The sequence below is a fragment of the Stigmatopora argus genome, chromosome 15 (genome assembly GCF_051989625.1).
Source record: "Stigmatopora argus isolate UIUO_Sarg chromosome 15, RoL_Sarg_1.0, whole genome shotgun sequence".
Taxonomy (NCBI): domain Eukaryota; kingdom Metazoa; phylum Chordata; class Actinopteri; order Syngnathiformes; family Syngnathidae; genus Stigmatopora; species Stigmatopora argus.
In genome coordinates, this window is record NC_135401.1 from 11,201,824 (window position 1) to 11,218,679 (window position 16,856).

At 39.5% G+C, this 16,856-nt stretch overlaps 2 protein-coding genes across 6 annotated transcripts in view; both read left to right on the forward strand.

Annotated features, from left to right (window-relative positions):
- Nucleotides 1-11,146, forward strand: part of dync1h1 (dynein, cytoplasmic 1, heavy chain 1) — a 38,723-nt gene extending 27,577 nt beyond the window's left edge. For both annotated transcript variants that reach the window (XM_077620135.1, XM_077620134.1), the window contains exons 58-77: nucleotides 105-251; nucleotides 1,130-1,280; nucleotides 1,362-1,615; nucleotides 1,728-1,862; nucleotides 2,350-2,444; nucleotides 2,536-2,710; nucleotides 2,789-2,864; nucleotides 2,940-3,100; nucleotides 3,168-3,279; nucleotides 3,996-4,180; nucleotides 4,447-4,560; nucleotides 4,910-5,080; nucleotides 5,573-5,790; nucleotides 5,868-5,971; nucleotides 7,778-7,986; nucleotides 8,122-8,275; nucleotides 9,154-9,296; nucleotides 9,375-9,543; nucleotides 10,516-10,637; nucleotides 10,715-11,146. In XM_077620135.1, the coding sequence (XP_077476261.1) occupies nucleotides 105-251; nucleotides 1,130-1,280; nucleotides 1,362-1,615; nucleotides 1,728-1,862; nucleotides 2,350-2,444; nucleotides 2,536-2,710; nucleotides 2,789-2,864; nucleotides 2,940-3,100; nucleotides 3,168-3,279; nucleotides 3,996-4,180; nucleotides 4,447-4,560; nucleotides 4,910-5,080; nucleotides 5,573-5,790; nucleotides 5,868-5,971; nucleotides 7,778-7,986; nucleotides 8,122-8,275; nucleotides 9,154-9,296; nucleotides 9,375-9,543; nucleotides 10,516-10,637; nucleotides 10,715-10,843 (3,024 nt within the window). In that variant the 3' untranslated portion in view covers nucleotides 10,844-11,146. The remainder of the gene's footprint in view (nucleotides 1-104; nucleotides 252-1,129; nucleotides 1,281-1,361; nucleotides 1,616-1,727; nucleotides 1,863-2,349; nucleotides 2,445-2,535; nucleotides 2,711-2,788; nucleotides 2,865-2,939; nucleotides 3,101-3,167; nucleotides 3,280-3,995; nucleotides 4,181-4,446; nucleotides 4,561-4,909; nucleotides 5,081-5,572; nucleotides 5,791-5,867; nucleotides 5,972-7,777; nucleotides 7,987-8,121; nucleotides 8,276-9,153; nucleotides 9,297-9,374; nucleotides 9,544-10,515; nucleotides 10,638-10,714) is intronic.
- A 922-nt stretch (nucleotides 11,147-12,068) lies between these two features.
- The window catches only part of LOC144089759 (formin), a 48,479-nt gene continuing 43,691 nt past the window's right edge, over nucleotides 12,069-16,856 (forward strand). For 2 of the 4 annotated variants that reach the window (XM_077620889.1, XM_077620893.1), the window contains exons 1-3: nucleotides 12,069-12,232; nucleotides 12,425-12,530; nucleotides 12,884-14,417. In XM_077620889.1, the coding sequence (XP_077477015.1) occupies nucleotides 12,974-14,417 (1,444 nt within the window). In that variant the 5' untranslated portion in view covers nucleotides 12,069-12,232; nucleotides 12,425-12,530; nucleotides 12,884-12,973. The other 2 variants (XM_077620891.1, XM_077620892.1) reach the window with 2 other exon arrangements.

The window sequence follows — 16,856 nt, forward strand, 5'->3', positions numbered from 1 at the left end:
TACTAGCTTTATGGCACGTACAGTAACTGCAATAATTATTCCAAAAAGAACATTGGTTGCATTTGCTCATTTATCTATGTTTGATCTTTTATTTTTTTTTATAGGACGTTGAGAGTTATGACCCCATCCTGAATCCAGTGTTGAACAGAGAGGTCCGCCGAACCGGAGGCCGTGTGCTCATCACTCTGGGAGACCAGGATATTGATCTGTCGCCATCATTTGTCATCTTCCTCTCCACGCGAGACCCCACTGTGAGAAGACCATCTATTAACCTTTAACATAGTATTCATCGATGTAGTGTACTGTTCTTTATTTTTATTCTTTCTAAATTCATAAATGTCCATGAAGTATATCAAAATACAATTATTAATCATGAATTTAAAATATACCACAATCATTAATCTAATCTAATAATAATTGACATTGGTTGGACTTCAAAATTAATGTTCATAAGAACAACACAGTCTAGCAGCAACTTCACAGGCCTTTAAGAGGAGTTTTTCCAGTCAATGAGGAATGATGGGTTCTCCTCAGAAATATCTCCTCTCACAGGCAAATGTAATAATTGGTAATTGATTTCTAAATGTTCTAAACGATTAACAAAGTGTATTTAATTTTAAAATTGAATTTAACAATGTCATCTTTGTGCCTTGCCATTAAGTGGCAGCTGATTCAGGGTGTACCTCAATGTAATGTCTCAAATCTAACCTGCAGTTTTTCTATTATTGAATTTTGTCAACTGTGAGGGTTGTATAATTCACGAGTACAAGCGTAATTAATAACTGTAAATTGTAGTTTGTACAAATGTTTAGCATTACTTTTGAACCTACACTTTTATTGAAATATATGCAGTGTTCCGGGATCAATTGGCAACCAATTCACGGTGTGCCCCCCCATAGTTAGCCGGGATAGGTTCCAGCACCTCCACGGCTTTTGTGAACCGGCTCTTAAGATAGACAAATTCTAATTAATACATATCGACAAAATCTGTGCAAATGCATAATAGGCCCTATCTATGAATATGGAGAGCTGTAGATTTTTTAAATATCAATTGTGGTCTTGACCCTATAGTTGGTCTACTCTGGTCTATTATCTTACTCACTCTTTCTGGTGTCTTTTCTTCACACAGGTGGAGTTCCCACCAGACCTGTGCTCTCGTGTGACGTTTGTCAACTTCACTGTGACTCGCAGCAGTCTGCAGAGCCAGTGTCTCAACGAGGTGCTGAAAGCAGAAAGGCCTGACGTGGATGAGAAACGCTCAGACCTTCTCAAACTGCAGGGTGCGAAACACAACCATGGCATGAAGAAATAAGCAGAAATGCCAAACCTGATTCTAATCCACTTTTGTTTGGGCTCTTTAGGTGAGTTCCAGCTTCGTTTGCGACAGCTGGAGAAATCACTACTGCAGGCCCTCAACGAAGTTAAGGGACGAATCCTTGATGATGACACCATTATCACCACGCTGGAGAACTTGAAGAAGGAGGCAGCGGAGGTGACCAGGAAGGTGGAGGAGACGGACATCATCATGGCCGAGGTCGAGGCCGTGTCGCAGCAGTACCTGTCCTTATCGTCTGCTTGCAGCAGCATCTACTTCACCATGGAAGCTCTCAACCAGGTCTGAAAAGGGATTCAACTGGACTAGATATTTAGTCAATGGTGTATTTAACTTTACAAAAAGAATGTACAATTTTAAAAAAATATGTACATCTTTTTGTGACTTTCTTTAGATTCACTTCCTGTACCAGTATTCACTTCACTTTTTCTTGGACACCTACCATACTGTGCTGTATGAGAACGCCAACCTCAAGGGCATCAGTGACCATTCTCAAAGACTTGGTGTCATCACAAAGGACCTCTTCCAGGTATGACCTGGATAAAGCAAACATTTTGTCAAGAAAAAAGTTTAGTTTTTTTTGTCGGTCATTTTAAAACATAAAATATTAACATTTGGTATATAAAAGTGACCTGCAGGACCAAAAATGTTAATACTAATCTTATCTTATATATAATTAATTTGGTTTTCATAAATAAGTACAATCATAAAACAATCAATTTTTTTAAACTAAATTAAATTTAAATGAATAAAAACACAAATGCACTCTGGTCATGGTCCCAATATGGATCTAAAGTGTTTATATTTTTTCTTCATAGTATTTAACTCATTGCCAGCCACTGACGTCCAACTTAAACTGTGAATACTAATTAATGTCATTTACAGCGCTAGATGTACGGTTCTATTTGACCGGGATGACTGGCAGCGGTCAAATAAATCAGACGTCACAATGGCAACCCATTAGTTCACTTTATAAAGCGTTATAACTGTTTTTTTTTTTTCTTCTTACTTTTTAGGTGGCGTTCAATAGGGTTGCCAGAGGAATGTTGCACCATGACCACATCACATTTGCCATGTTGCTAGCTAAGATCAGCCTCAAGGGAATGACCAGGTCAGTACTTAACTAACAGTTTGCTTTCACATAATGTAACATAAATATTTCAAATAGGGTATTACTGTAAATTTAAAATTTGTCTTCTTAGTGAACCCTCATATGATGCGGAATTCCAGCACTTCCTCCGTGGAAAGGAAATTGTGCTCACTGGCACATCCCTGCCCAAGGTAAAGGGTCTGACCTCAGACCAAAGTGAAGCTATGGTCCGCCTCGGCCGTTTGCCAGCGTTCAAGGACTTGGTTACAAAAATTCAGTCTGATGAGGTGAGGTGGTGTCTATAATATTGATATTTGTCTGCTTTTGACTATAAGATACTAAAGCCCAATGTTTTGTCACTGCAGGAAATCTTTATGTGGCTCGAGAGTAACACTCCGGAGCTCGCTGTTCCTTACTTGTGGACTGAGGAGAAGCAATCCAGTAAATATTTCTTCAACACAATCCATCTTCCGCATGAGCTGTTCAGCACTCTAAACTCTTGCTCCTTCTCCTCAGCTCCCATTGGCCAAGCTGTGCACCAGCTGCTGTTGATCCAGACGTTCCATCCTGATCGTCTGCTGGCCATGTCGCACATCTTTGTTGCAAAGGTTCTGGGAGAGGCCTTTATGAGCATCATCGAGCAGCCTATTGATCTGGCTAACATTGTGGATAGTGAGGTACTAATATCTTCTATCTGGTGGGATCGGGTATTGTCGGTGGTAGTGACTTTCTTGTCGTGTTCAGGTGAAGCCCAGCACGCCGGTGCTCATGTGTTCTGTTCCTGGATATGATGCCAGTGGCCTTGTGCGAGATTTGGCTGCCGAAGAGAACAAACAAATCACTTCCATCTCCATCGGTAAGGATGTCATGTCATGTCTTTCTTATATAAAAATATTTTGCTTGTTAGGCTTTGTCTTTAGTCCTAATTTTGAGTACTTATATAAAAAAATATTTTGTGGGTTAGGCTTTGTCTGTAGTCCTAATTTTGAGTACTGATTCCATTTCCATGAACACCAATAAATCTAGGGTAAAACAATAACCATGACAAATCTGGCCATCACTTTAAAGTGGCTCTATATTTTCACCCATCTTATCTAGTGTTATAATGTAAATAATGAAGGCATACATAACTGGTAATTGGTAAGTTACGGGCACTCCAGAAACCCAACTACAGTGGTACCTCTGCTTACGAAATATTTGGTTCCAGAAGTCTTTTCGTAACTTGGATTTTTTTTTGTAAGTAGAGGGATATTCTCCATTAAACTATCATATTTAGTTTCACAATCTTCAACACTACCCACTATGAACCCTTTAAAAATGATAGAAGTTACCATTTTTGTTGGAAATATGTATGTATGCAAAAAAATAGCAAAAATATTTTTTAGTTGGACAAATTATCATATCTTGGAACAATAATTTACAAATAAGTGTTTTGTAAACTGAAAAATGTGTATGTTGAAGTATTCACAAGTAGAGGTAACACTGTACATTGTATTTTAATCCAAATATTTGACTACATTTCCATCATATATCAACTTTAAAGAATTTTTTATGGTGCCTTTTTGCTTCCAGGTTCGGCCGAGGGATTTAATAAAGCCGACAGAGACATCAACACAGCCGTTAAGTCGGGTAGGTGGGTGATGTTGGAGAATGTCCACCTGGCTCCTGCGTGGCTGATGCAGCTGGAGAAAAAGCTTCACTCCATGCAGCCTCATGCCAGCTTCAGGCTCTTCTTGACCATGGAAATTAATCCCAAGGTAGCACCCTCCCTCACAACATCGCATACTTGAGCTTTATAGCTATTTGATTGCTCGCTATGCTATGCTAGTTATTTGCTGCACGGCATAGCCTTTTTTCATCGCTGTAGCCTGTAAAATCTACTCTAACAGAGCAGAAAATAATACATTTATGAAAAATACTTAGTAGAAAACAGGCTATGACATGTTCATAGTTGCGTGCAAATTTGTGGTCTTTTATCCAAGTTAAATTTATATAAATTCATCTATTTTTTTCTCCCCTTCAGGTCCCGGTGAACTTGCTTCGAGCTGGTCGTATCTTTGTATTTGAGCCGCCTCCTGGTGTAAAGGCCAACATGTTGCGCACCTTCAGTAGCATCCCCGTTGCTCGCATGTGCAAGGTACAAGGCAAATACTTAGGACTTGTATTAAAAATGTCTAAAGTGTCATGTAATGATATTCAAATGTTGTATCCAAAACAACATTTGATTGCAAGAGTATCAAAACTCTTCTACTAGTGATAAACTCATTGAAGAGCTTTTAGTTTTGAAGAGCCACATATTTGGAAGTTTATCATCAACCGCATTGAAAGAATTCATATATTTGTAGATTATTTATTTTTTGTTCATGGAGTATCGAGTTTTTTTTTAGTAGTGATATGGAGTTGTCAATGTTTGTAGAGTATACGTGCATAAAATGTTTTCATCCCACCTCATTTTTCACCCTTCTTTTCCCAATGTGTTTTTAAAGGCTCCCAACGAGCGTGCCCGTTTGTACTTCTTGCTGGCCTGGTTTCACGCAGTCATCCAGGAACGTCTGCGCTATGCGCCTTTAGGCTGGTCCAAAAAATATGAGTTTGGAGAGTCTGACTTGCGCTCGGCCTGCAATACCATTGACACATGGCTCGACGACACCGCCAAGGTTTGTAAATGTACAGAAGCATCTACAGCAGGTTCGGAAACCATTTTTAAGTCCTGTGAAACATGAAAGTTTATGAAAGAATTAATGATTATTCAAACAATTTAAATATTTCAAAAAAATAATGTTCTCATCTGTAGTGTCATTTTGGTTCACTATTTTACTCCCCTTCAACTACATCTTACTTCACCTTTCCTGAACATTTATTCACTTCTACCTTTAGACCTGATAAATGGGTGCATCTCATTATTAAAATAAATTCTCTTTGACAACTACACAAACTCATTTTATGATATTGGTGGGGTATGAGGACCAAATCTATTTAGCAATGGCTACAATCGATGTGTAATTAACACACTTGAAAAGGTTTAGAACTGCCATTAAACGTGACATGCTTTCAGTCTGTAATAGCAGTATCTTTTAATGTTTATTTTGTTTTTGGAATACACATTGGTTGCCCACGCCTTTTGTAAATTCATATTGCTTCAACCGCAGGGTCGTCAGAACATTGCCCCAGACAAGATCCCCTGGGCCGCGCTCAAAACCCTTATGGCTCAATCCATCTACGGCGGCCGCATCGACAACGAATTTGACCAGCGTCTGCTTAACACTTTCCTGGACCGCATTTTCACAAAGGGAAGCTTCGACAGCGAGTTCAAACTGGCGTTCAAAGTTGACGGGCACAAAGACATTAAGATGCCTGACGGCATTCGGTCAGTATTCATGCTCACGGTTCCCAACAGTTGTAGTCCATTCATATTTGCTCAGGCTTGATTTTTTGATCTTCCAGGCGCGAGGAGTTTATCCATTGGGTGGAGATGCTTCCTGACACTCAGACTCCATCTTGGCTGGGGTTGCCAAGCAATGCTGAGAAAGTCTTGCTCACCACTCAAGGTATGCCACCACCAATCTATTGTTTACAAACATAAAAATGTGTATCCTGTCATATTTACTGGAAACTGTCAAGGAATACATTATTGTTCTTCCATTAGCCTTTTTATACAGTAGTTGATTAATCATCTCCTTTCTATTCCAGTGTCCTAACCTTCATTGACAGCTTTTTATAGCTCCAAGACGTAGAGATTTTTTCCTTACCTTAGATTTCTTACTTTGAGTAATTGTCATCATTCATTAGTCATCAAATACCTCTCTTGTACAGTGTTGTTGTGCAGTTTGTATTCTACTCTAACCATCACAATTACAAGGTAAAAGGGTATCCTCACCCTCCAGCAGCTGTTATTTCACAGCCAACATGTCGCTTTGCTGACATATCACTTCCCCACCCGAGGCATCCTTACCTGCCCTCATTTAAAATAAAAAAAATCACTTTATTAGGTACACTTTACTAACACTGATTTGTAAGTCGCATTGCAATTCTATGTGGCACAGATTCCACAAGGCGCTGGTAAGAATAGCCAATTATTTAAAGTGGTGTGCCTAATAATAGTGACTTCTGTATATGCACATCAATACTCCCCTCGCCTCACTAATGAAACATCCAACCAACCCCCCCTCCCTCTATCACCACCTTTGTGTCTGTGTAATCCTGGACACCTTGTACAGCAGGGGGGGGGGGGCATACTCCGGTTCTCACCCTGTCGGGACCGGAGTTGGGCATCCCTGGTGTACAGTATTTTCTCAATACAACTTTTAATTTGATTTCCTTTTTAGATTAAATATTGCCATCGTCATTCAACGAATTGTGAAAGACATTGACATTTTCATAATTTCAATTTATTTTAACATAGGTATCGTACTAATGAAGAATTACTTAAGCTTTGACCACTCAACTCAATTTTGTTTATATAGCACAAGGGTGTCAGACTTGGGTTGGTTCGCGGGCCGCTTTAACGTCAACTGGATTTCACGTGGGCCGGACCATTTTAGATATAATACTTAGATTTTTTTTAAATAAATGGATTAAAAGAGCTGGATTAAAATCCCTGAATATTCAGTTTTTTGTAGATCTAAAACAATGTTTATTTTAGCTTTTTTATATATTTTTTTAGATTTTACAAAATGATTTTTGAACTAAAAACACAGAAAAAATTGATTAAAAAATTAAAATTATTGATTTAAAAGGAGGAAAATCAGAAAATTTAATATACATCTATACTCCATTTTAATTTGATCCTAAAACAGAAAGTCGGCTCTCCTGATTTACTTTCCCGGGCCACACAAAATGATGCGGCGGGCCAGATTTGGCCCCCGGGCCGCCACTTTGACACGTGTGATATAGCACGTCAACCTATTCACTACCATTCCACATGCTATTTTTGTAGTATTCAGAGTGTTTTGTGGTAGTTAAAAACACCTATTAAGCCAATACATATCCACAATGGCAACTAAAGAACAAACCCATCGTTAATAGTTGTCTACACTTTGACAATATAATTTTAAACAAAACCAAGTTTTGTAATGTATAATGCTGCCAACATGTGTCTCTTGAAGATGGGCACCATTTGAGCAAGGTTTTGTGTCAGTCAGTATATTTAAAAAATCCTTTGGCTCATTTTTCACTGTTACATGTGTCGTATTGCCTGAAGCCTTGTCTTGTTGTTTTTCCTAATTAAGCAACTCCCGATCTATCATGAAGAAAAGCTATGTTCCACTTCTTAATAATTTCTTCCCCCACTATGGCTCTGTCTTCCCCCATTTCCCGCTCACTGTATCCCACCCCTTCCTTGCTGGGCTGCACAGGCACTGACATGATGGGTAAGATGCTGAAAATGCAGATGTTGGAGGATGAGGATGACCTTGCCTACGAGACAGAGAAGAAAGAACGCACGTCGTCCACCACGGACGCCCAGCCAGCCTGGATGAGGACGCTGCACACCACCGCTGGCAATTGGCTGCAGCTCATGCCCCAAACTGTCAATCCCCTCAAACGCACCGTGGAGAACATCAAGGTAACGAGCCAAACGCTAAAAAGGTGAAAGCTGTTTAGTCACTCATGAGCCAAAGAGGTAAAACGAAAGAAAAACATTGCCCTCAAAGCTTTTTCTATAACTCGTGTTCTCGGCTCCTTCTTTAAATATTGTTAGGACCCGCTGTTCCGCTTCTTTGAGCGTGAGGTGAAGATGGGCGGTAAGATGCTACAGGAGGTACGCCAGGATCTGTCGGATGTGGTGCAAGTGTGCCAGGGCAAGAAGAAGCAGACCAACTACCTGCGCACTCTTATTAGTGACCTGGTGAAAGGTATACATATAAGAAACATGTTTATATACAGTCAATGTCTGGTGCCGAGCCCTGTGACAAACAAAAACAAGTTATTATGTAAAACATTCTTCATCCACATCAATTATGCTTTCAGGGCTTTAGCAGTTTCTTTGAAAAATAGCACAAAAAACAAAGGAATGAGTTAGTATTCAGTAAACAGCCATGCGTATTTTCACCCAAAACAGTTAAATGGGCAGGAAACTTAAATGTAACATTTTAACACAAATATCTGCATGAAAGGTCAGCAATGTGGGTTATTCACATTTGATTGACTTAAATATTCCTGGAAACTGTCCTTAATATTATTCTCCAATATTACACATTTGTGAAATTAAGTTCTGTGTTTTTCCCCCCAATTTATTTAACATAATTCTTTCAGCTGGCCTGCATATAAGAGTTTCAATTGCTACTGACTGCTTTACAATGCACAGATTAATCTGAACATGAAATTAGTCAAGAGATTTTGTTTGGTTTTGTCAGATTAATCATTTGATTAATTTATCTAGTCATTCGTGGCCAATTGTCATTTTTTTGTTGTTGTCATTGATAGCATTAGAATGCAATCACTTGTAAAATTCGATTAATTGGAATATTTTTGACGGATGATCAAATCCATCGATTAACACCACTGCCATTGACGACGATAGCCCAATATTGTCCAATGGATTGGACGTTGATCGCCAACAATGAGTCACTAGTAAATCATAACGCATTCCCTCTAATATTGTCATACTAATACTAATTTAAGAAGTTAAAACTGCTATTCAGTCAGTTAAACGCTCGTTAATGATGAAGGCGTGACGACAATCATTCTATATTCTCAATTGTGATTGTTTTCCATCTGGCTTTTCGTGCAGGCATCCTGCCGCGCAGCTGGTGTCGATACACCGTGCCGATCTCCATGACCGTCATTCAGTGGGTGGCCGACTTCAGCGACCGCATAAAGCAGCTGCAGCAGATCTCACAGGGTGCTGCTAGCGGAGGCGCTAAGGAACTCAAGGTGAATTAGAAACGTTAAATCTCGTGACGAGCAAGGGGAGCGCTAAATGTAGTATTTACTCCTGTCCACCCTTTCCAGAACAACCACGTGTGCCTGGGAAGCCTGTTTGTGCCAGAGGCGTACATCACCGCCACCCGCCAGTACGTGGCACAAGCTAATAGCTGGTCCCTGGAGGAGCTTTGTCTGGAGGTCAACGTCACCAATGCCCAGGGGGCCACCTTGGACGCGTGTAGCTTTGGCATCAAAGGTCTGACTTGCACTCTAATTTGCAGTTGACAATTTTTTCCACGACTTTTATGTGCGGAGTTTTAGTCTGTGCATTTTCATTAATGTTAGTATCTTGCTCTAATTAATTTGTAATAGTATTTACACTTTACGACACGGGTTTAGAACTCCTTTGTGTCGTGCCACATAAATAAGACATTTAGCTGCCATTGAGGGTCTTAGACGTCAAATCAATTTGGCCTGGAAGGAAGGAGTTGATTGGTTATCAAGCGCCATCAATGGCAAGTGAGCTTTGGCTGCCATGATTCACTAATTGATTAGCAAATTAATCATCTATTTTGATAGTCAATTTTTTTGTCTCTTTAGAATCCCATTCCCTATTTTTATTTCCCTTAAAATACAAGCGGGATAGTGTACATTTTTAAAATTAATTCGGTCATTCACTTTCTGTACCGTTTATCGTCATGGTGGTGCCGGAGACAATCCTAGTCAACTATGGGCAGCAGCTGGGGGACCCTCGAAATGGTTGCCAGCCAATCGCAGTCCTTTTTTAAATATAAATTCATTTACGTATTTACTTTTCATTTAGATTTTGTATTTATCATTACTCAAACAAAAGGAGGGTAACTCAGTAAACAATCCACTCCATTTGTAAAACAAAGTAATAAACAGTGAATATTATCTTTTTTTAAAAAGAACAATTTAAATATCATTTTTTATGTTCATGTATTGATTTTTATTTACGAATAATTTTACTTGAAGGGGGAAATGTTACCTTTTTTCCAATTTCTTTGATTAAAACAAGGTAATAAACTTTAACATTTTTCTAAATTTATATAGCAATGGGAATAAACTGTAAATTTACTCCGATTTCTGCACTAGCAAATGATTTATTTTAGCATGATTTACTTTAACGCAACACACAATCATGCGGGGGGGCTGGATCTGACCTCCGGACCAGCAGTTTGTCACTCCTGCAAATTGTGCTTTGTAGGACTCAAACTGCAGGGGGCAACGTGTGCCAACAACAAGCTGTCACTCTCCACATCCATCTCCACTGAGCTGCCTCTTACTCAGCTCCGATGGATTAAGCAAGGTGGCGAGAAAAGAAACACGGTAGGAAGAGCGCTACTGATTGCTTTATTTTGTTTATTACCCACCACACGTTTAACATGCCACTTCCTTTTCCTCAGGTGACTCTCCCCGTGTACCTGAACTTCACCAGATCCGACCTCATCTTCACCGTGGACTTCGACATCGCTACCAAGGAGGATCCCCACAGCTTCTACGAGCGCGGCGTGGCTGTCCTTTGCACAGAATAGTATATTTAGAATTATTTCCGAAATCCTCATTGTTCAAATTGCTCTTTGTAATCACTTGCATACCCTATGTGTTAACCACCTCTTCAGTTTGCTCGCCTTCATTTGTAATCGTTGGTGGACAAGTAGTAGTAGAATATATATCTATACACTACATTTTTTTGACAAGTTTGAAAAGGTTTTGTGGAAGTCGTAAGTTGGAAAATTATGGTTGGGCAGGGGATGTCGGCAGGAAAAACAGGTTTATATGAAAGAACAGGTATGTCGTTGTCTTTTACATTGAATAAAGCTTGTGGACTAAAATAACATGCTGTACAATTGTATTTCTTAGCGCCGCCTCACCTTAATGTGTCATGCAATGTGCAAGGTTCTTCAACTAGTTTTGATTTGCATGCCAAGTTTGAATGACAGGTGAACATTTTCTTCATAAAGCAGATGTAACACATTACACCGGTGTTTCTCAATAATGACAATTAATGAACGGAAGAAATACTAGGGCAGGGACAATTAATCTATATAATTGATTATCAAATGAATATTTTTTTTTTTGGTTATAACATTTAGACATTGTAGAGGTAAAACATGTTCGAACTTTTTCATCCTCTTAATTATAAATGCTTTTATTTTTATTTTTGTTATTTTTTAATGAAAAACATAAAACGGGCAAAACAGTGATGTACAAACCATTTAAATTTAATTTGTTCTTTTAATCCAAAAAGGATAAATATTGTATTTATTAATATTTACTTTTTATAGCAGGAATAGGCTCTAGCACCCCATGAGGATAAGCAGTTCAGAAGATGAATTTATATTTTTAACTAAAAATCAAGGGCAAAACCTAGATATTAATATTGTTTTTTAATTCAAAACAAAAATAAAAACGTATCCTGGATAATTTAAAATCGTTTTTCTTTTTTTTTAATGTTGAAAAAAAGAATGGGGAGGGAATGAATTTTCTATGACTCACTCCGGATCTGGCCAATGACATTGGTACGCTAGCGTGTTCTTTTTCACTACCATTATTCCCCACTAGACGGCACTGTTTCTATTTTAGGGCTGTCCTTGAAAATACACTAAAAAAGGAAGAATAATTCACTCGTTTTCACAATTCCTCATTAGAGTACATTATTACTAGACTTATACTTTTTTTGCGAAATATATATAATCATTAGTGGTGGATAACTAGCCACTTTAGCCCACCTGCGAGCCGCAGCTGCACTGATTCCAAATACAAGGGAAATGTAGCCAATCACGTTATCGTTGAACAGTGCGGCGTCCTTCCATTGGATGCGATAAACGTCAATCATGGCAGATGAGCTCAGTGGAACCGCGGCGAGCCTGGCCGGCTGCAACACAGAGATCATAAAAATGTTTATCTTGCCACCGAAATAGGTAAGCAATCATCTATTTTATTTGAATGCAATATGATGGAATTACCATCTGCAGGTGCATTTGCATACTACGCACTTTACCTTGCCAACTGCAACACAGGATCGCAAAGTGAAGATGAAATGAATATTTTAAGACAGTAACCGTGTTTATAATGTGCAGTCAATATAGCGCAATATTTTTCTTTTTTTGCAGTTTTTCTAGCAGCGCCATCGATGGTGGTTGATGATGATAACATTGTTTTGGAAACACGTGCTTGTCTTTATGGCATGGTGACGTCAACCCCTGGGATTTGTTCGATGTAAGTATACTAGAATCATTTTTAAAGTGTTTTAAAGTTGTTCCTTGCCGGTAAAATTGAAGATCTTGCATGGTTTCAAATTATGGACGATACGCGTGTCAGTAAACATTTAACTGTGCGTGCTGTCTTGTTAATATTTCAGCGTTAACGCGTCAAAGGAAAATGATAGAAATCGGGGCTTTATGATTTCACCCATTTTGAGAGTTGGCTTTGAAGACAAATGAAATAAACATTTAGCCAACGGATGTCAACAATTTAAAATTGTACAGCCATTGTCCCAAAATTGCTGATTATACCTTTTTATGTTATGTTCATGTATTTCCTCAAATGTTTGGTTGTGTTTTGTCCAACAGCATCAGAACGGGCCTTAAAATGAACAATCCAATCCACCTACCGGTCCACCATTTCCTGGGAGATCTTTGGTGATCTACATTTCGTCCATCATGGAGGACAGACACACTTTTTTAATTCTGTACGTGCCCATTCGTGAGCTCAGTCATGTCAGTGTGTATTTCCCGAAGAGGCCCGTCCGGAGCTTTGACAACAAGAGGTGCACCCCCCTTTCAATTCGGACTGGTAATGACCATGACCATGACTGTGGAAAGAAGCATCTCGCTGCGTCCAAACAAAGAGACCAGTCTTCGAATTCTTTGGGCAAGTCTCTCAGCAACCAGCGGTCGAGGAAGGTTGCTGTTGCAGAACTTTGCTTGCTAGCTGCAGAGCATCACCAGTTACTGGCAGACTTCTTATCCCTGTGCAGGGACTGTGCCAACAAAGTCAAAATGGGTAACCAAGTTGGGAAAATGCCAGATTACAAGGAGGGCCTTGAGGTTGACCCAAAGGGTGAGGTCATCTGCTGCAGCAACTTAAGTTCTTCACAGCGTATAGCAACAAAGAGCCGGAAGATGAAGGGAGGAAAACGGTCTGATAGTACAAAGTGTTCCCCGCACAGTAAGTTGAAGACGGACGTTTCAAACGGAGATCGGCGCTATGGTTTTCCCGCTAACAATAATGAAACCGTAGTCTCCGAAATGGAGGGGATTCCTTCTACTTCGTTGTCCGTCCATTCTTCTCAGAGTTCTTTTATCGGTGAAGATGCTAATCCTCTCCTGCCCATGGAAGAGACGTTCCAGATCGCCCGAGAGGGATGGGGTTTTACGGAGGACAACCAGACTTTGGATTCAGACGTGGATTTCTGCAACGATTTCTCGGAGTACGACAGCGAGCATGGTTTTGAGTCGGCCTCCTGCAGCCTTATGGCGGTTGTGACCCGGAGAGAAAGTGGGAGTAACCTTCGGCCTGTAAAGAAGCTTCCGACGGTCAAGTCCACGCAGCAGCGGCATGGTGAAGCCAACCCGAGGGATGAGGGTGTGCGATTGGTGCCTAAACTGCAGGATTTGGTGGGCGACATGCAACATGCCAGTCATATGAGCCCAGATAGTTCAGGGTCATCGGGTTCTCACCCAGGAATCAACACCTTAACCAACAATTATGGACAGTCAAGAGTTTCAAGCAGAGAGAATCGTCCTATTTTGGTCACTGGAGAAAAGCCCGCTCACAGGCGTGCGGAGGGGCTATGGTTGCCCCTCTCCCATACCTGTGAAACCCTATCATTAGGCAAACCTCACACTAGGAGTCCCTCTTCACCTTACCTGGCTTGCGCTAACAGTCTCCAGAGCATGTCACCAAGCCCGAAAGTCAACCATCGTATAGTACTGCTCTCAGATAAAGACGTCGACCACCATGGAGACAGCTCAGGCAAAGTCTTTGCTGAGGTCACTGACAAAAATGGCAATAGGCGAAGTGTCACAAATCTAGATTTGAATCTGAGTAGACGGCCCAGCAGCTCTGGAAAGTGGAATTCTTCCAGCACCTCCACAACAACGGGTGAGTTATTTTTGGATCCTAACTCATTGACGACGATAGGCGTCCCATCCATTTTGACAGTCAAATTGGATGTGATCTCTTATCTGTGCCAATGGCAGGGAAACATGATCACTCAGTCCCAGTCTTCCGTAATGGTTTTGATGTTTAACTCTTACCTGTCAACTTCGGCCAATTGCTCCCCTTATTAAGCGATTAAAAAAAATATATATAATAAAATTAAAAGTACAAATTCAACAGAGCACATATTTACTCACAGGGCGCACTTAAAATTCTAAAAATTTCTCCAAAGTGGACTGCCCATTCAGTATGCACAAAATTTAAGATTCTGTAGATGTACATTGCTTGCTGACTCGCTATATTTATAGCCTCCTGACTACCAGTAGTTCAAATTTGTCCTCTGTAGAGGACATTTGTAAACCTAAATATCTCCCACCCAGTGCATCCAATCACATTAACTGTGATCTATAGAGGAGATTCAGAGCTTTCCAATGATACTAAATGCCTTTTGCAGTATTCCAATTACTTCACATAGATTGGAGAATTTCAAAATAAATTTGATTGGACAACATTTTTTTCCCTGGTAGTTAGGTTATAGTGAAAGGGCTTCTAGCAACTGGAGGGTCAACAGTAGAGATAAAAAACAAAATAAAATAAAAAATTAAAAAACGGATGAGAATGTTACCCTTGCAAAGCTGATCAAATTCTTGTTTTATGTTTCATTTTGATAGTTATTGACAAAACACTGATACAACGGAAGTTTGACTTTTATTTTTAATTGAAGATTTCCTCCTTTTTTCTTACCCCAAACTTGCCAGAATCATTTCCGGTTGTTGTCTCTCACTCTATAGTCATCCAGTTCAATACCTCAAATATTTTTCGTCTGACGTATAGCAGGCAACACTTTAATCGCATTACTTCGTTCGTTCCAGCAAGGGGATAAGAAAGTGAATAGTGCAAGAGCGCTTTTCTTTTTGCCAGCTTTCACTCAACATAATGGGATGCTGCCTTGCAACATTGTTTGGCCACGTTGAACAAAGGGCAGCTCTTTTCAGGTAATGAAGTGGAGTCACTATGTCGTTATTTTGCTGTAAGATCCACAGAATTTGGAAAGTCTTCACTTCAACCAGTTTCATCAGGCTTATCTGCCTCACGAGTCTGAGGGAGCAGTGAACCAAATTGTCTATCTCCAAGTTGGTGGCCTGTCAATTCTAATAAAAGCACTCCTTAATGTTCCTCCATTCATGCTTCCCATTTTCCACCAGAATTATATATCAAACTAATAACAGCATGTAAGAACGGTAGGGTGCATTTGTTTTTTCTGCTCCAGTTCGTAGCACTTTCCTCTGAGGTTTCGGAATCAATCAGTTTTTTCACAGTAAATGTGTGGTGAAACAAGCTGAATGATTCATATTAAGCACAAATGGTTTTTGATATAGATGATGATCCTCCATCCTGATTAAGGGCATTTGAGGGGGAAGCTTCCACATGCTCTCAACAGGCCATATGGCTACTTGCGTGACTTTGTCTGATTATGTTACGGTTTTTATTGTACAAAATAGGGCAGCTTTTTTAAAGCTTTGTGTTTCGTGCTCCATAATTCAGTCTTTCACAGTATATTTCCAGACCACTTAAAATTGCAGCAATGTCAAAATTAGTGAATTTATTCACAGTTATAGTCGATGTTAAATTGAAGGCTACATTTCCAGACAGAATAGTGGGGTGTGGATTAAATCAGATTGTGGCAGATAAATCGGATTGGCCAAAGACTCAATACAATCATATATACTGTTATTTGATATGCCTTATTCCTTCATAATTAAATTTATGAAAAGTCAAACTTTTAGCAAACATTTGTTTCAGTTTACAGTAGTGATGTCATTAATTAATTCATCATCAGAGCCAATACTTTAATACAATACTTTACAGCAGCTGTTTAATCAATGCGTGCTGAGTGGAACTACTTGTCTCTAAAAACGAATGATACTAATGGCTTTGTGTAATATTTGTAAACACCCTGTCAAGCAGTGGTTTTTTTAATACAAGAAATTATTATTTTTAATTGCTTATATTTTTCCAGTTAATTTTAATGTTCTATAAATATGGGTTTCGGCTTGGCATCGGACGGCTAACAGCTAAACATATCTTTGCAAAATGAGATCCGAAGACAAATCTGAGTCAGGAAATACCCCAACCACTGGTCGGTGGACCGGTATTGGTCCACGAGCCACCTAGTGCCGGTCCGTCAGAGTAAAAAATATTAACGTTTTCAATCTCGTGCCCCTACTTGAAATGAGAATAGTTGTTATAATAATAATAATAATAATAAATAATTGATATTATGGTTGGACTTTTTTTTGCCGTTGTGCACTGAACTCACCCCCACACAAATTTTGTCTTATCATTAGCCGGTCTGTGAGAAAATAGAAAGAGCTTTACCGG